The 19092-nt window shown below is 33.4% G+C and overlaps 3 protein-coding genes across 6 annotated transcripts; 1 reads left to right on the forward strand and 2 right to left on the reverse strand.

Annotated features, from left to right (window-relative positions):
- Window positions 1-396: 396 nt before the first annotated feature.
- Window positions 397-1196, forward strand: LOC133859359 (putative gamma-glutamylcyclotransferase At3g02910). The gene has a single exon (XM_062294751.1). The coding sequence runs from the start codon at window positions 478-480 to the stop codon at window positions 1051-1053; it is 576 nt and encodes a 191-aa protein (XP_062150735.1). The 5' UTR covers window positions 397-477; the 3' UTR covers window positions 1054-1196.
- Window positions 1197-2672: 1476 nt separating this feature from the next.
- On the reverse strand, window positions 2673-8775 carry LOC133855386 (uncharacterized). Of its 4 annotated transcripts, none has more exons than XM_062291418.1 (8): window positions 8392-8775; window positions 6179-6256; window positions 5982-6057; window positions 5563-5636; window positions 5354-5424; window positions 5082-5201; window positions 3029-3072; window positions 2673-2925 (listed from the first exon to the last, which is right to left on the reverse strand). In XM_062291418.1, the coding sequence occupies exons 1-7, from the start codon at window positions 8443-8445 to the stop codon at window positions 3030-3032; spliced, it is 516 nt and encodes a 171-aa protein (XP_062147402.1). In that variant the 5' UTR covers window positions 8446-8775; the 3' UTR covers window positions 2673-2925; window position 3029. The 4 variants fall into 4 exon arrangements, with proteins under 4 accessions (XP_062147402.1, XP_062147403.1, XP_062147404.1 ...); XM_062291419.1 differs by having other exon boundaries at window positions 8416-8768; XM_062291420.1 differs by lacking the exon at window positions 5082-5201 and having other exon boundaries at window positions 3029-3100; window positions 8392-8770.
- A 5047-nt stretch (window positions 8776-13822) lies between these two features.
- On the reverse strand, window positions 13823-17010 carry LOC133855432 (8-hydroxygeraniol oxidoreductase-like). Its single transcript, XM_062291422.1, has 8 exons — window positions 16877-17010; window positions 16561-16703; window positions 16415-16452; window positions 15902-16304; window positions 14776-15012; window positions 14199-14357; window positions 13884-14041; window positions 13823-13852 (listed from the first exon to the last, which is right to left on the reverse strand). The coding sequence occupies exons 1-7, from the start codon at window positions 16911-16913 to the stop codon at window positions 13931-13933; spliced, it is 1128 nt and encodes a 375-aa protein (XP_062147406.1). The 5' UTR covers window positions 16914-17010; the 3' UTR covers window positions 13823-13852; window positions 13884-13930.
- Window positions 17011-19092: the final 2082 nt, after the last annotated feature.

The raw sequence follows: 19092 nt of genomic DNA on the forward strand, positions 1-19092 counted from the left end.
CCAAAACCTCCATTTTCAAGTTTTGTTTTTAAAAAATAAAATAAAATTTTAAGTTTTAAAATTTATAATATAATAAAAAAAAATTTAAGATAACATGATTAAAAAGCTGACATGGCATTGATGAAAGTTATGAAAATAGACGAAAAATTCATAGGAGGATCAATTTCAAATATTTGAAAAAGTAAAGTAGCGAAGGTTGATTTTTAAAAAGTGAGTAATCGATTTCAAATCACGCTTTGACTTATAGATTTTTTAGACATTTTTTTTGTTATTATTATTATTTTTGTCCCTTTCCTTTTAAAAATGAAATATATATATATATATAAAATTTAGTTTTGCGGAAATTGGCAAATTTCAAAGCCCCTTAACGTTTCCCATTATAAATAGGAATGGACTCCTTCTCCTCACGGTTCTCAAATCTCAATCTCAATTTATATAACCGAAGCTCTCTTTCTCTCTCGAGCGTAACCAGATAGAATGGTTGCTGGGGATAGAGAGGATGAGCGTGGAGCCAACCTGATCTTCACGTACGGGACGCTGAAGCGGGGGTTCTCCAACCACGCGCTGATGCAGGAGCTGATGCGAACCGGAGACGCGGCCCTGGTGGGCACCTACCGCACCGCAGGGAAGTTCCCGCTCGTCTGCGGGCCCTACCGGGTCCCCTTCCTCCTCAATCTCCCCGGGTGCGGCCAGCGCGTGCGCGGCGAGCTCTACGCTGTGTCGTTTAAGGGACTTGCCAGAATGGACGAGTTGGAGGGCACCGCGCGCGGCCACTACGAGAGGCTCCCCATTCAGCTAGAGCCACAGCCGCATGATATTCAGGTTGATGTTGATGGAGACGGTGGTGATGGTTGTGACGATGATTTTGTGAATGTTACGCGCGCGGAGGCGTACTACGCGCACAGTAGCTACGCGATGGAGCTGTGGAGGAAGAATGGGAAGAAGGGGCTGAGCGCGTATACGGAGAGAGAGACCAGAGGTTACGTGAAGCGCAAAGACAGGCCTCAACACCTCTCTTTCCTCGACCACATTCGACTCTTTCTCTCTGATTGAGCGACAAGAAGAACAACGCCAAATAAAATTTCTTTTAGATTTTGTGTTTGTTATTCCACTAGAATGTTCCCAGAAAACGAAGTATGCAATTGCGTAATCCACCGGTTGGATTTGTTGAATTTGAGATGTTAAATTAGTACTGCTGATGATGGGTTTAATTTGTTATTAGATATTGATTCTTTTTTTTTTTTTAATAATAATAATTCGGATTTCACTGACCTCTTAAAGATAGAGGTAGATGCTCTAACAAAACTAAGTCACTGATATAATTAAGAATTTATTCTATCTAAATTCCTATGATTTGTTTAACAGCTGCTCCGGCTAATTCATCGGCAACAAAATTTATTATTTTACTAACATGGTCAATTGCCAACTTTTATACAATTCAAATTTGACAACATTTATCACTTGAAGCGCATCATATTCCACGAAAATCTTATGCTAAATTTCTGTTGCATAAAACTTCATGTTTGTCGTTTTTGGATTTATGAACGCTACCTACCACGTACCATTGATTTAAGTTCTCCATCTCTGTATAAGAGATGTGCAAATTCACTGTTCAATTTGTGAGACTACACGTAGATTCCACAAATTCAAATTTGTAAAGAAATGTGCAAAAATATGAAATCAAACAATTTAAACCCTCACACTACCATCTAATTAACATTTTTTTTTCTTTTTTATTTTTTCAAACATTAGATTGCAAAAACGTGCCAGCTATAAATAATTGTCAGTGTCCTTTAAGGACAAAAATACCATTAATTTTTTTGTATATTACCCATGAATATGATCTTCAGCCACATCTATTGAACGCTATGTTGCTAATGATGTCGGTGTTTTAAGATTGTGCAGGTCAGAGCCACCAGGAGGAAATATAATTCAGGATTTGAGAGCACTGTTGAAAGGAGTTGGGAGTTCTATCTTCTTCTCCTCTCCTTACAATTATTTAGCAATAAAAAGAACAAAATGTAATTCTAGCTCTGGACTACAAATAGAGGAATTTTTTTTTCCAAGAGAGTAGACTTTTATTCCACCATTATCTCTCAGCCCTTAAAAAATAATAATAAAAAAAAATCAAAAGCTGATTGACACTGTCACATCAGCAATGACAATAATAAAATAAATGTGTAATTTCTAACATTGCTTATTCCAAAATATTGACCGTAGTATTGAAATATAACCTATTTTATTATAAACTGTTTACGTCTCGATTATCTTTTCTTTTTTTGACAAGTAATCCAATCTCATTAAAAAGGGTAGAGGAGCCCAACTCAAGTACACGTGAAATATTCAAGAGAACCACCAAATTTAGGGAAAGTATAAGAGCACATCAAGAATTTCTAAGAAATTAGAGAATTGGAAACAATTGTAGACAATCATCCAAACATAATAAGATTCGCGCATAATTACTTTTAGTTCTGTCACCGTCCTCTTACGATCTTCGAAATTTCAAGCAATGTGTTCTCTCCAAATACATCACATTAAGTACATTGGAATTATCTTCCAAACTCTAAATTGTAGCTATTATCTTCTTATTATTTTGGAGTATACAAAGAAGAAATATAACTACATGAATACAATTGCCAAAAAGGTGGAAGAGGTGGTAGGTGAAATGAATAGGAAGTACAAACTACAAATTGAATGTGATGATACAAAAGATCTCAACCCGTCATTTAGCAACATCCAACATGTATCTCACATCAACGTGAAAAAGATTTTATATCATGAGTAATCATTTTACACCCCTCATTTTGATCCATATTGATCTAACATTACAAACTGGACCAGATCCTCCATTTTCAAGTATTATGCATGTGGGAGCCGGGTATTCATATTGATAACTCTATTCAGCTTTGATTTAATATAGTAACTCTGTAACAACATGGATTGGAGTATCAGACTACATACACCAGCATATGAAAGGAAATGATTCAGAAGGCAAATAGTAAAGTTTGAATGAATAGTAAGCACAAACCTTATTTATCTGTTAAGTCATTGGTTTCCATCAGTTGCTGCGTCCTGCATCAGTATATAGGAATTATAAAATCTGCAAAATCGAAAAGAACTACAAAAGGCTTAAAGTTCGACAGGAAAAAAACCAAGTAAGGATGCAACCTCATGAAAAGCAGAGAAATCAGAAAGATGTTTTTTATAAAGTGAATAAAAGGATGAAAGGTCTAAAAAGATATCGAAGAGGTCAGAAGGATGTAATCAACAGTAAAGATAGGATAGTCCTTTCATGCTTGGGTAAATTGTAGGGTGGGGCTACAGAGGACGAGCACCATTGTTCACCTGAAGTATGACATGTGTTTTTCTTCCTAAAAGAGCATGATATGGGAGCAAAAGCTCAACACTTGCTTTAAGGAGGTCTAAGATTTAGAGCATGTCACCCGTTGCAAAACAATGCATGAGTAGAAGCCCGACTATCGAAATTTTACTGCAAACTTATTAGCATAACAATTAAGAAATCCGTAGATAAAATAAGTATATATTACAATATATAGAGATGGATCAAGTAACTGTGGATGCATGTCATAATAACACGTGTCCCTGTCTTTTTCTTCTTCTTCTTTTTTCACTATTTTGCTTTCGTTATGATATTTTTTTTTTTTTTATTTTGTCCATCTATTCATTTCTTTATTCAACTTCAATACTAATTTGGTCACACAAAATTTAAGTCTCAAACCAACCTAAAATGCTACTCAGCCCCCCACCACCACAGCTACTACCCTACCAGTAGAACAAAAAGAAAAATACCTCTCCATCACAAATCCCTCTAACTTCTATAGAATCCCACTGGATGCGGGTTTACCATAATGTGAAAAAGAGAGCAATGATATGCAGGCTGGTGCCAACCACTTGAGCTTCACAGCCACTCCAGGATAACACTTCTACTATGAGATCCCATCATGCCAAGATTTCACCAGTAGTTTATACAAATTCCTGACTGAACTAACCATCTAAGATCCATAACATATGTTCCCAGCACCTATGGAAGCAAATATAGAATCTGAGCATCAGCACCATTCCCAATATCATGCTTTCCCATTTCAGATTCCAGCATAGGAGCCTCACCGTCACACTTTTCCAGCACAGTATCTATCACTTCCTTTTCACCAAATGGGCCTTAACAAACAAATTAGGTGCTGGGGAGGTTGAACTCGACCCATCTAAAGTTGATGTTTTTGTTCTCATTCCAATCAAGAGAAAATGATTTAGAGAATTTACAACTTCCCTAGCTGCATAACTGCACATTGATCTTCTTCTATATTTCACTGGCCAAACAGTCACATTCTAGCTTCAGACTCAGCCTGCTCTGTACTTCAGACAACAACAAATTTATTCATATTTTTCTGGTCAAACAGTGCAATTCAAACTCTGACTATCCCACAATTGCCTTCAGTCCTTTACCACTATGCTAGGACTTCACTGGCACTTCAGTTTATCCAAAAGGCCAAGAAAGGTATAATTATCGGTTAATCTCCAATCAACCATGCGATTAGCTTACTACACGAACCAGAACAGCTTCCTACATGAACCAGAACAAAAGAGGAGAAATCTAGAAAGTTTATGCCTCGCTAGAGCCATATACATTTTTCAGAATAATTTCTAATCCTAGATCATGGCCAAAGCTCCAATTTCACTCCATCTCTCAAAATATTTCTGCGTTTAACAGCGGCCATCAAAAGGACTTTCAGATATGGGCTGCTAGAAGCAACAAAATCACGGATAGGTCACATCTAAATATTGTAATAAGCAATTACTAACTTTCTGCAATTGTTTTATAAGATTATGCAAATGAGAATTTGAACAAATCTTTCCATTTTCCTAAACTTACGCAGGAGTGTTAGAAAGAATAATTGATACTTCTATCTGAACCAGTCCAAGAACTTGTAGAAATATTTCTAAGTAATTCAAAAACTGACAACTATTTTTGAAAGAAAACGTGGTTAAGATATATAATATATTGCTTTTTGAGTCTTTATAGGGGAAAATTTATGGTCTAAAGAAATAAGTTACGGGCTAACTCGAAAAGGATCAGCTCAATAGGCTTGCATTTCTGCGTCCTGCAGTTCTGAGGAGAAATGAAGCAAGAGTGAACTGTGTAGTCTGTGTTATGATATCCTGATTCTTGACAACGAAAAGAACTGCATATATTAAAATTATAGATACTCAAAATCAGAGACATGCACAAAAGTAAATAAACAAACATACACACAATCTCTCATGATACCATTCATCATATACTTCAGCACCCTATTGCATAAGACTGTTTACTAAACATTAACTAAAATATTACCGTATTGGCATATGACTAATACCAAGCCCATTGCAGGTAAGTATCATTCCTTTAAATCTGGCAAGATATTCCTGCAGAGGAAGGGTTGAATATCCCAGATAGTCAGCTTTCAGCATCAATAATCACTACAAAGGGGGCCTCAGAATCAACCTAAACAAGTATAATTTGACATTTCTAGACCTGATAATATGAATTTTCCATTTTCTTACCCGCAGAGAATACTTATCAATCTCGTAGATTCCGGTTAGATCATAGTCAAGTCGTTTAGCAGGATCACTCAAAACTGCAAAAGAAATTAGTAGAAGTCACATTGTTGCACATAATCTGTACAATGATATAACCGCATAACCTAAAAACAAAAATGTTACAAAGAACATGTAACATTGGCAAATCCTAATCAAAGATCTTGATCTCCGAATGAATACTAGTCAAGGACCGTTGTCTGGCTTCCTCAAATACTTGTCAGTCTCTTGAAGATACTAAAGACAAGAGACCAAGCTGAATTCTAAGGGTTGTAAATGCTGTAAGTGGGTCATTAACTTAACTGTTTCTAAAGAATGAAGTACAATAAGACCATATGCATGGTATGGAAATGCAGACCTTTCCACTGGTTACACTAAAGAATTACCTTTATAAGCTTCATTTATCTCTTGGAACTTTGTTGTAACAGCACTGTCACCCTTCTGCTTGTCTGGATGCCACTTCTATATAGCCCACAGAATCATGTAGATTTCCTCAGTCCATATCCCATTGCATTTAATGGAAAAAACTCGAGCAATGTAAAAACACTATTCAAGGAACTATCAGAAAAGAAAGATGACCAACCAGTGCAAGCCTTCGGTAATTTAATCGGATCTTCTCCTCAGATGCATCATAATCAACCTCTAATACTTTGTAGTAATCCTTCAAATAAGTAAAGGCCCCCATCAAATATACATAAAACTAGGTCAAACACTTGAGTCAAATAATCCAAAAACCAAAACTCTGGCAAACAAGCTATGTAAATTTGCATAACAAACATCACGCAAGATAATGAAATTCTTAAAGATGCGTTGCCTGAAACTACCATTAAATTAGGTCTAATGAATGGTCTAATTTTACTATTTCAAGTTTCAGGACAACAAAGTTCTTATAGCAGAGATGCAAACCATTAGAACAATACAACTTCGTATTTGTTTTTATTGCCATAGAGATCTCCCTATAAAGACCTTCAACTGTGGCAGGCTCTACCTCCCTGGTAAATGCATTTCAAGTATACTGATATCTCTGCACCACCAATTTGGTCTACATTATTCAAATAGAAATATTTTCTGTAAATGTTGATTTCCTAGTACTTGGCATTGTGGTGTGCACATTCAGAGAAAGACAAAAAACTACATTGGTCGAGGTAAAATAGATAACTTTAAGAGGACTAAAAAGCAACAGCATAGCCGGTTGAGTTCTGTTAAGCTTCTATTCTTAATTGCTTCCCACATGTCATATTTCTTATCATAAAATGCAAACTTGAACGATTCAGAGATATTTGTTTCATTAACAATTTATTGCTTAAATTAAAATCCCTCCTGCAATTAAATCTAGCTCATTATGCACAATAGATGTGGTTTATAAACGCCTACCCCTGTCATGTCATATTTAAGGATATAACAGACATCATGTTACCCTTCTCATTCATAAAGCATAACTATCTGTATTCTCAAGTGACACAGGTTTGAAAACTTTGTATTTTTCTACTGTATAACTTGCACGTATTTTCTAGAGGAAAATGAAGCATGCAGCAGCAATCAGGGCCACATTGAATAAGATTCAAAAATACATCAGTTAAGATCACATAAATGGCAGAATGTTTAATGATCATTACTTCCATCGAGCACCGGCCCAGAATTTGTAGTCTAGACCTACATGATTTAAAGGGGCAAACCACTCCTACCTGCCCCAATTATTTTCCAAAAAGGAAAAGTATGTTACCTTTAGAGAGCAAAATTGTAATCGTAGATTAAAATATGTTGGGGGAAAAGAGGAAGTTTGAAACTGATGTAGGGTAGACCATCTTAGATTAGTCTGTAGCTCATGATCTGATTCCCTCTAATCCATTAGTAGAGTTGGTTACATGGAACTTGATAATTCATCAAAACAGAGAGGAAGTATCTTTCAGTTACTTACTGGCTATAAAAAACCCTAGAACCAAATAGCTATTGCTGTTCGCCATTTCAGGCTGTTTCCCTTGCAACAAAAACTCACCAGGTCTTGGATTTGCTGATGTCCTAAACCATTCAAAGAATGCATAGTGGGACATTAGGAAATGTACGGTTGAGCTGCAGGTTATGTCCAAATTATGGGTATTCCTCTTTCTAATACATCAATCTGCTATTAGAGATATCAAGCAAACTCTCATAGTCACAAACTATGTTTAAAAAGTTGAACTTGATTTTTCCAGATTTCAAAAGTAAAATTAGATATTATCCAAACCTCCCATCACAAGCTCAGGCTCAAGTTTCTTGCTGCCTATCCTGGTTCCAGTAACTGAGGCAATCGGGCTATTGAGATGGGTAATTCAAAGTTTATTCAGTTTTTCTTTTGAGCTCTTATCTTTTCTCTAAATCACTGAAATCGTCACCAATATGCATCAATTAACCGAACTAAATCCTAACACCCAATGCTTATATACTTAATTCTGACTGTAACCCATTCCACATCTATACCCAAATAATAGACCCAAATCAAGCATATTCGGAAAACATTGAAAGAATGGCCTTTTTCTGAGAAAACTGCAAAAGAGAAGAATAAACACACATACACACACGTAATGAAATTTAAGCGACCAGAAATTTCATTTATTATGCTGTCTAATCTTTTCCCAGCTCCCAACAGAGCAACAACAATAACAACCACCACGGAAAAAAAACAAAAAAAAAGTGAAACCCCAGAAGCAAAATCCTAAAATAACTACTGGAATCTTCAATATAATCATAGCATAGCAGAAAAAAGAATTATGCGCACAAAGGAAAAAAAAAAAAAACGAAGAAAGAAGAGAAACATACAAGTGGCATGGAAATCTCGGATACCTTTTGAGTAGTATTATCATTGCCCTCCATCTGCTGGGTTCGTACGTAGAGATTTCCGTATATATTTCATTTGAGAAGGTGCACTTGAATCAGAAGAAGATATATAAGACTCCGAAATCAGTACGAATTAAATTTAAAATAAACTGCAAAAAAGAAAAATCAGGAGGAGGAGTTTGGGCTTTGTGGTGGAATTTTGATTGCAAAAGAGAGACGAGTGGAGCTTTGAATGCCACAATTCCTATGGATTTGATATGAGATTATTATGTCTCCTTTTTATTTTTTCTTTATTTTTTCCCCCTTTTTATTTGTTTGTGTGCGCTGCAAGGGGGATTTGTAAGTTCTCCACTCACACAAAATAAAATAAAACTAAACAAAATAAAATAAAAGAAAGGAAGAAAAACAGTGGAAAAAAATAGAGTTCCAAATGGTGTGACAAGGCAGTTGATCAAGGCCAGCATTAAATAATGGGCATGTGCAAGAGAGAATAATAGAGGTTTAAAACTTGCCAGAAGGGGAAGATGACTTTGATGCTTAAAGTTAACAAGGGTGATTAATGAATTTCTTAGGGAGAATGAATATTGGAAAAAATAGTGTAGTATGAATGATAAATGTGTATGTATCTCCATAGGTTGCATACTCTTTCTTACACGAAGTGCATGCGAACGGTGCACGACCTCGGCTAAGTATCGTATGTTGATGGGGTATGATTTTAACCGATCATGCCAATGAATTACTTGTTTGCCATCAGGGTGTGACCGTTGTCTACTAGGCCGAGGACATTGCATGTTCTCTACCGAGAATAATTAGAGAGTTATGACAGAGAATTCTTCAATCGTTATCTAAATAATTAGAGTGTTAACTCCTACGGCCCGATTGAGATTTGTGGTTTGTGCTTGATTATCTTAGTCCAAACTATGAGTTTTTGGACCCGCAATTTCAACTCGGATGGACCGGTAGGTATCTGTTATATCATTGCCGATCAATTTGTATGACAAAAAAAACTTTTTTATTGATTTTTTTTATTTCAATATATTTTTTTTAATTAGTTTTTAGAGAATCACGTTCTACTAAATTGAATTAAGAACACTTTATAAAATATATTTTTTAACCCTAATATTTGTTTGCATGCATCTAATAAGAAAACATGATGGGGTCAAAGCTTTATTATCTCCGTTGCTTTTCAACGACGTTAATGTAAACAGATTGGGTAATGGAGTGCTCAAATTTGACTTCTATCTGTTTCGAGCAAAGTCAAACAAATTTTGATCCTTTTCCCTTTTTACTCATTGAATAGGTAAAAAAAGTCAAACAAATTTTGAAATGAGATGATATTAAATGGGCTCGAAATGTTTGTGAAGACTATAAATTCATTTCAAGCAGTAAATTTACTTTATTAAATGAAACATCTCATCAATAACGGCAAGCTGAGTAAGAATGGAGTTTGTGTTAATTTGGATATGTTTTCAGAAACTATTTGTAGGAATTATTCAACGAAATCAATTATTAAACTGATTATAGCAATAATAGAAGGAAAGTGGTGTGCTGACAAATACCAATAATTGCATTATATACAAGGAAAAAAATAAAAATAAAAATGATTTATTTTTTATTTTTTCTAAACATTTGATTGTTTTAGTACTCTTGATTACAAAATGCAATTCTTTTGGGTTAGAGCTATTTTTCCATTATCTTAAAGAGAAAAAAGAAGTTTTCCTAAGTGGAACTGATGATCTTTTGATTTATTTATTATTATTATTTTTTTTATTTTTACACCCAAATTTGTTGTGCACATAATCAATCCATTAACCCTTTGAAATTACTTAAGAATAATGTTATATACCGCACTTTTATCTCACTTTGCTGATGTAACATTGTTAAATAGTCTATAGATTTTTTTTTCCTTGAAAGACGGATTGATCCAAAGATTTATTGACAGTACTAAATAAGCAAAATAAATTAAAAGTAGATAAAAATGTGGTACATAACATTTATCTTTGAGTAAGGGTCTATTTGGGTTTATGATTTCAAAAAATGCAATTTAAAAATGTTCGATTTGAAAAAATAATTTTTCAAAACGCAGTTAAATGTTTGGCAAAATCGTAGTTTGGCCTTTAAAATCGCAGGTTAGACTTTTAAAACTCTGCTTTTTCAAAAAAGTACTACATTGCTTGCGATTTGAAAAAGTTTTTTTTTTTCCTGCATTTTCAAATCGCAATTTTTTTAAAAATGCAATTCTCAAACGATTCATTTTTTATGATTTGGTTTAAAATCGCACTTTTTATCTACGGAATCGCAATCTCAAACGCATCTTAATACTACACAGTAGGCTGTTACACGACTGTCATACTATTTGATGATGTGACAAAAAAAAAATCAGTCTTTAGATCAACACTTACAAAAGTAAATAAATAAATAACTAATTTTTACTATCGCATTATCCTAATAATATATCAGTTTACTAAATAACATTTCTGTTTATCTTTAAATACGAGTTAAATTTCTCGGATTCGTAGTGGAAGGACCTCCAATGTAATCTCCCTTTCTTATCTACTTTGAATATAAAATTAAAAAAAAAAAGAGGCGGTTTTAGATAAGGGAAATGATAGGCAGGGGACACTCATCCGTCCCCTGTCATACTTTTAATAATAAAATAATATATTATATAAACAAAAAGTGAAAAAATCAAAAATAAATAAATAAAAAAAATATATAAACAAAAAGTAAAAATATCAGAAAAAATAAATGAAAAAAATATATAATATATTATTTTATTATTAAAAGTAGGACGGGACGGATGAGTATCCCTACCTATCATTTCCCTTTAGATAAAGTTTGAGTTATGGATTTCTATAGATTTGTTTTTGGTCTTGTAATTGTCTTGCGAGAACAGCTAACAGAGCTTTTCACTTTTCGACTCATTGGGCTTTCTGTTGTAAGGCCTGCGGGCCTGTCCTAACTCTTTTCTTCCTCCTTGGATGTTGTGTTGAGTGCAAAGGCTGAGGGAGATGGGCTGTCAATGCTCCTCTCTGCTCAAGAAATGAATATACCTCAGAAAAGATAAATAATTTCTAATCTACATTGAGATTGTAGGGTATGTTTGGGTGTTGGATTATATTATTTTATATTTTATTATGCTTGAAAATGTTGTTTGGGTGGGTTTTTAAACTTAAAATTGTATTCGGGTTTTACCCGTTTTAACCCAACTCAACAAAATTTAACCCAATAAAAAAATAAATAAATACAAATAAAAAATAAAAACCCAAGGGTGGTCGGCCCACCCTTATTACATACGCTGCCTTTATAGTTGCAATATGAGTAGCAAGCTTGACACATATGTCATTTGCAATTTGGGATGTGTTTGGTAACCAACTTCAAGATATACTTACTTTTTTTCACTTTTTATATCACATCAATTATTTTTTTATTACTTTTCAAATAAAAAATAATAATAATAAAAAAATCATTACAAAACAAAATCTTTTTACTTTTTTCATATAAATTATTTATATTTTATATTACATCAATCACTTCTTAAAACTACTAAAATAAATTTCACCTCATCAATCTTTACAAACACACCCAAGTAAATTTGTAATTTTTTGTTGAAAAAGTAAAAAAGTTTTGTTTTGTTGTAGATTTTTTGTTTGAATAGTAATAAAAATAATTAATGCGATATAAAAAGTAAAAAAGAAAAAAATTAGAATGTTTTGAAGTTGATTTTTTTTTTCTAAAAAAAAAAAAAAAAAAAAAAAGAAGAAGAAAGAGAGAAGAAAAGAGTGTAATTGTTTATCAAACGGTGCCTTTTTAGTTTTTATTCCTTTCAACTGGAGCCAAAATTTTCAATTATCAGTTGCATGGTTTAAATGTCAGCGATCAAGTGGAATGACTCAGGGACAAGAGGACAGATTCAAGGGAGGACAAGACTCACGAGGGGCCATGGCCCTGATGGCCCCTCAAATTCCCCAAAAGTCTGTAAAAAAAATATATATATATATATAAAAAAAAATTATATATTAACAGTGACCTCCTAAAAAAAACTTTGATTGCATTCTAATAAAGCAGCACTACTATTGAAAAGTTGACTCCTTTGTTTGATATCGGAAATAGCCTTTCAAAAGAAAAAGATGTTTAGAATGATTTTTTTTTTTTTTTTTGGTTATAAAATCTCATATTTTTAATATTTAACATTTTTTTTCATGCCGTTTGATATAAAAAGGGCATAAATTTATATAATTTTAAATTTTAAATTTTCTTTAAAATTGTAAAGGATCCTAATCCATCTCATAGTAGGAACATATTGGAAATTTATGTCCAATTCGGTATACAAATTTGTGAAATTTTTGTACCTAACATTGACTTCATATACATCGTTAAATGCATCAATTTTAAATCATAACCTTTCATTTGTAATGAATAATCTCCATTTCATTTATCCTATTCCCAAATTTGTTCGTCGGTAGGAAATTTCTACAAATCAGTTTTTAGAAGTAACATGTGTCTTTCCAGTATTTAAAAAAACATGTAAAAAACACATGTTTGTAGCCGTTTTCTATAAACTAATTTGTAAAAAATTTCTATCCATTCGAGTAGAGAATCATTGTGTCATTTTTTTTTTCTTCTTTCAATTTTCAATATTTTTTTTCACATTTTTTTATTTTTATTTTTTATATTGTATAATTCAATTCATACATATGAGAGAGAGAGAGATAGAGACTTCTCACCCAACGGCTTCATGTTACATGTACTTGATGAGGTACCTGTTCAAAACAGGTGGAAATATTAATCATGAAAAAATGATCTTTGTCTCATATTTTCGACGCTTCCACCAATTCCTCATTTGACATTTCGGAGGTGAAAGGGACTTAGGGTCCGTTTGGGTTTATGATTTCAAAAAGTACGATTTAAAATTACGATTTTAAAATGTGCAATTTGAAAAAAGTAATTTTTAAAAACGCAGTTAAGCGTTTGACAAAATTGCAGTTTAGCATTTAAAATCGCAAATTAGCCTTTAAAATTCTGCGTTTTAAAAAAAGCATCATCTTACCTGCGATTTGAAAAAGCAGATTTTCTGCGTTTTCAAATCGCAATTTTTAAAAACACAGTTTCCAAACAATTTATGTTCTACAATTTAGTTTAAAATCGCACTTATTGTTTAAGAAATCGCAATCCTAAACGCACCCTTAAACGGGTGAAAATAATCTCTGTTGGAAAGAAATCCAAAGTGATTTCGACTTTCAAAAAAAAGCGAAAAGCTCATTTTCATCCCTGCTCCTCTCTAGCTGTAAATCACCCCCATTTGTAACTTGTGGATGCCCACGCTTGAAAATAAAAAATAACAGAAAACAAAAGAACAAAACAAAAACACAAAGGTCGTTTTTGGTGCCAACAATTTAGAAGGAAAACCACCTTAGTAGCTAAAACGTTCCTTTATTATATATATATATATATATATATATATATATATATCGTTGCAAGTTGCAAATATTAAATATATCTTTGTCATTGCTAGGATTAATCATAGCTTGATGAGGACCTTCACACAATCAAGTTGCTTCATTAGTTCAAACGCTTTATCGACGTCTTCCAGTGAAATTTCGTGAGTCAAAAGTTCTTCAAGTGGGATTTCCTGTGGAATATATAAAATACACAAGCTTTTCAATAGTTCTACCGTACCTCTCAGTATTCAGCAAGATTCATTATTTTCTATCACTTTTTATACTTTTGGATTAAATGTAAAGTTTATAAACTATTTTTTTTTTTTCTTTTCATATACAAGAATTCACCTTATTTTTGCATTTGTCGATTATAAAAGGAAGGTCAGTTTTGGCTTTGATCCCTCCAAAGATGGATCCCTTCAAATTTCCGCCAAACAAGAGGGGAAGGAAATTAATCTCCACAGTTGAATGAGTTCCTGCGCCAATTACTAATGTTTGTCCTTTTCCCTTATAACCATCATCAGCAAATAAGGTAGGTTAAAAATAAATAAATAGATAAATAAATTCATTAAGGGCAACTTTGTTTAATGGTTTCAAAAAGTGTTGTTTGAAAAATTGTAAATTTAAAACGTGGTCACTGAAAACACAACTTTTAAAAATGCATTAAACGTTTGATAAAATTGTTGTTTGACCTTTAAAATTGCAATTTAAATTTTAAATTGTACATTTTTGAAAATGCATCTCATTACCTGCGATTTGAAAATGTTATTTTTTTATTTTATTTTTTTTCACGTTTTCAAACCGTCATTTTTTTTTTAATTCACAATCTCAAATAAAGTACTTTTTGCAATTTTGTTTAAAGACGTACTTTTAGACTGCAAAATTGCACAACCAAAAACGAACTCTAAGACAAATCTTTGCATACCATTTTTGTGGCTAGGAGAGCTTCATTGATGAAGGGTGCGATACCGGTGCACTCGAAGCAATAATCGACACCCATTCCACCGGTTACCTCTTTAACAAGCTCGGAAATGGACTTGCCAGATTCATCAGGATTTATAAAATCAGTCATTCCAAAAGCTTTGCCCTTTATTTTTTTTCTCTCATTTTTGTCGATGCCAATTATCTTTGATGCCCCTTGTATTCTAGCCCCCTCTATGACCTGCAATTTACAAGGACATATAATCTTCCAACTTCCTTGATCCACCATTGTTTATAAAGAGGAAGTACAAGAGGAAAACAAACACACACACATCAATCCAATTAGTTAAATAATCTCAAGATTGAATATGGTTTTACAAAAATTTGGAGGCCTTACAATTTTCTTGTTAGAATGGTAGGAAATCCCTTACAATTGTTAAAGGTTCTCGATAGGACTCAATTGTATGGGTAAATAAAGCCCTCAATTAAGAACCTTTCTCAATTGCCTGCTCCAAGGGATTCCCAATTGAGCCCCATCGAGAGCCTCTCAATTGTGGATTCTGATGAAGAGTTTCTTACAATTACATGTCCTAAGGGAGAGTCAATTGAGGGGATCTCCAATTGAATTCCATTGAGAGCCTCTCAATTGGGGTTCCACACGGGGGAGCCTTTTACAATTGCTTATGTAAAAGGTAGTAGGCAATTGAGGGGATTTCCCATTGTGGGAATCTTAATATCTCATTCCAATTTCGAGGCCTAAGATAATTGTATCACTGGTCTTTGGGGTTGGCCTAAATTACGAATTACTTCATGTGGTATTATATTTACAAATCATTCCCTAAACCCATTTTCTGTCCACTAAGTAAACAAAATCCGTTAGATTACAATACAAATAATATTTAGAAGTTGTCTTACTATTTATATGACGTGACAAACTAACGGATTCTGTTAACTTAGTGGACGAAAAACGAGTTTAGAGAGTGATTCGTAATTATAGTTCAAGGACCCTCTATGAACTTTTTGTAACACAGAGAATAATTTAGGTCAACCTCATGAACCAGTAGCGCAATTATCCCTAAAAGTTAACTCCTCGTACACAAACATTTGATAAAAACAAAAGGCATACGTACCCCTAATCCAACGGCACCAAGGCCAAGAACAGCGACCGTTGATCCTTTTTCGATCGCAGCTTCCTTCCACGCACCCCCAAATCCGGTGGAAAATCCACAGGAGAGGAAGCTAGCATGAGGTAGAGCTATACTCGGATCAAGCTTGGCAACGTAATTAGCGTCGACAACCATGTACTCCGACCATGTGGAGCAACTAAAAACGTGGTAAAGCGTCTTGCCTTTCACCGACATTCTTGAAGTGTCGTCGGGCATCAGACCGGTTAATGGCACGGGGTATTTGAGGCACAGGTTGGTCTTTCCCGACAAACAATTCTCACACTCTTTGCACTCGCCAACGTAGGTTGGAATGACAAAATCTCCTTCTTTCAGATCTCTTACTTCCTCTCCGACGCTCTCTACCACACTGCAATAATTGCAATAATTTCTTTCTTTCGATCAACTAGTTTTTCATAATTAATTTTTGGTAATTATTTAAGAAACTTCAATAAGAGATCGAGCTTAATTACTGCTTACCCAACACCTTCGTGTCCTAGAACTCGAGGGAAAAGAGGCTGTTAGAAGAAGAAGAAGAAGAAGCAAAGTCAAACCCGGCCTCTGGCCCGAAAAGGCATGAAACAAATTAAGTTCGTCAAGGGAGGAATATATATATATATACTAACAATTGGGAAGCCTTTGATGCATAAGATGTCCGTGTGACACAAACTAGCATATAGGATTTTGACGCGAACTTCAGATGATTTTGGCGGTTCTACTTGTATCTCTTCCACCTTCACCGGTTCCTCAACTCCCCAACACACCGCCGCTGCCACCACCACGCATCAACGGGCCGGGAAAACGAGGGAGATCACAGATCAGACACAGAGAGAGAAAAAAAAAATAATAATAATAATAAAAAATAGTAGTGATTTAAAATAGAGGCATATATTTTATACAAATCTACGTATGTATAAAAGCTAATTATTAATGCAGGCATACCTTTGCATGTTATGACCTGTGAGACGCTCTTCGACATTGCCTTGCTATCCAAAGTTATCAAAAATGGAAGCCTTGGGCACTCTTTGTGTCTCTAGCTAGTTCCTCTTAAATAATAGCTTAAGAGTAAGAGTAATGATATATCCCACGTCAGTATTTTATTGGGCAGTGTCACTTATTATTGGTTTTTTTTTTTTTTTTTTTTTTTAAAAAAAAAAGGGCTAATCGATTTATTCCATGAGGGGGCTGGTACCCAGTATAGTGAAATAATAATGTAATAAATAGTATTAAGTGAACTTTTATATGACTGTTATACAACTTGATGATGTGGTAGTGAAAATTAGTTATTGAATAAGCATTTGTATAAAAAGGAAAGAAAAAGAAAGTGTTGATTTTTACTGCCACATCATCCCAGTTATATAACAGTCATTTAGCAATCTACTAAATAGCATTATTTTTACTTAATAATGTAATAAGTGAAACTGTGAAAGAGTATTTTAGCTATAAACTACATATTTTTTTTCTTACAACTATCCTGTAATGTCGATATGTCAGTCTCAACTAATCATTTGATCAATTCTTATTAAAAGTATAATAATAACAAAAATTTGTTGTGACTATTGCACAGACATTACAAGATAATTATAAAATAAAATTATGGCCCCGTTACCCTATTAGAAGGACTTGCGACAAAAGTTAGATAATGAATAATGAATTGGTAGACTAATACTAACAACTAAATTTGTCATTGCATGAAATTTTGAAAATAAAAAATAAATAAAAAGCCTAAAGGGTCTACAGCTTTGGATCTTATCCGTTCACTAAACCCCTTCCCCTTCCCCCTCCCCTCCCCTCCTCTCCTTTTCGTCCGTTTGTGTCACTACGGAATCTACGGATAGTAGAGAAGTTTGAAAAAGAATCTAACATTTTATTTTATTCCAATTTTACCCTAAATCTTTCAATATGAAAAACCAAAAAAGTTGGGAATAAACTGAAAAGTTGGGGGTAAAATAGGAATAGAATAAAATGTTAAGACTTCTTTCAAAAGCTAACATTTCAGTCTATTCCAATTTTACCCCCAACTTTTTAATATGAAGAACAAAAAGGAATGTTGGGGGTAAAATAGGAATAGAATAAAATAGTTGGCTTCTTATTTCAGTTTCCTGATTACCCGTACTGACAGGGGGAAAAGGGGGTGGGGAGGGGAGGGCCATGGTCAGACATGCCATAAATTCAAATACAAAATAGTAATGGAATGAGAACTCAATTTCTAAAAAAGAGGTTTACTCGAACCATTCTGATTGTAACTTGTATTTGGGACTTATTATTGGATTGCTCAACTTTTTTTTTTTTTTTTTTTGGGTTTGTTTTGCTTTGGGGTAATTGTTTCCTCCCCCCTTCCCCAGTTGTTGCTCAAGAAAAAGAAGAAGAATAAGAGGTTATTAACTAAATTTTTATTAAAAAGAAGTACCTAGTTTATGCAATGTTGTAATTTGGTTTGGTAATGGTTTTGAAAATAGTTTTTTATCTTAAAAAAAAAGAGAGGCAATTTTCTCAAAATTATTTAAAATGATCTAATAATAAAAAAATCTCATTTTTATATCATATTAAATATATATTTTTTTTTAAATAAAAAAATTATCAAAACTATTATCAAACAAACCATTTTTTGTTAGCATGGAAAAACAAAAAGAATAAAAGAAGACACAAAAAGGTGGTAGGCCTTTTTCACCTTGACTTGGATTAGCTTGTTTCTAAACACCAATCACTATTGCTCTGTTTGTTATTGTATTTTTTTTTTTATTTGAAAATATTTTAACATGACGTAATTGTGAAAATCATTTTTTTATATTTTTAAGTGTGTTTATATTTTAAATTATTTATAAATATTTTTTTTATAATAATAATAATAATAATAAACGGAGTTTATAGCCTGTCCCGGACTCATTTTATGTTTATGATTGCAAGTGATAGGATTTAAACTAATGGCGTCATAAATGGCCTAATAGCAGCATCACACGTGACGTCACGTGTTGGAAAAATATAAATTGGAAAAGGCAAAATTATGAAGACAATTTTTGTAAAGACTTTTATAAATTATAATGATAACTTTTATAAAGTGCAAAACACCCTTAAAATGCACAAAAGGTTGTATGGAATAATTATATTCATCTCAACCATCCAAATTGATTTGATGTGACAACCAGGAATATATTATC

This window comes from Alnus glutinosa, chromosome 1, assembly GCF_958979055.1.
Source record: "Alnus glutinosa chromosome 1, dhAlnGlut1.1, whole genome shotgun sequence".
Lineage (NCBI taxonomy): Eukaryota > Viridiplantae > Streptophyta > Magnoliopsida > Fagales > Betulaceae > Alnus > Alnus glutinosa.

Excerpts from the sequence above, each read along its gene's own strand:
- LOC133859359 (XM_062294751.1), top strand. The coding sequence starts at position 478 with ATGGTTGCTGGGGATAGAGAGGATGAGCGTGGAGCCAACCTGATCTTC.
- LOC133855386 (XM_062291418.1), bottom strand. The coding sequence starts at position 8,445 with ATGGAGGGCAATGATAATACTACTCAAAAGGTATCCGAGATTTCCATG. Across the intron at positions 6,058-6,178 it reads ATTACCGAAGGCTTGCACTG|AAGTGGCATCCAGACAAGCA; the intron begins GTTGGTCATCTT and ends TGGGCTATATAG. Across the intron at positions 3,073-5,081 it reads ATTGAGCTGATCCTTTTCGA|GACGCAGCAACTGATGGAAA; the intron begins GTTAGCCCGTAA and ends ATACTGATGCAG.
- LOC133855432 (XM_062291422.1), bottom strand. The coding sequence starts at position 16,913 with ATGTCGAAGAGCGTCTCACAGGTCATAACATGCAAAG. Across the intron at positions 16,305-16,414 it reads CTAGGACACGAAGGTGTTGG|TGTGGTAGAGAGCGTCGGAG; the intron begins GTAAGCAGTAAT and ends CAATTATTGCAG. Across the intron at positions 14,358-14,775 it reads CTCTCCTAGCCACAAAAATG|GGAAAAGGACAAACATTAGT; the intron begins GTATGCAAAGAT and ends GATGGTTATAAG.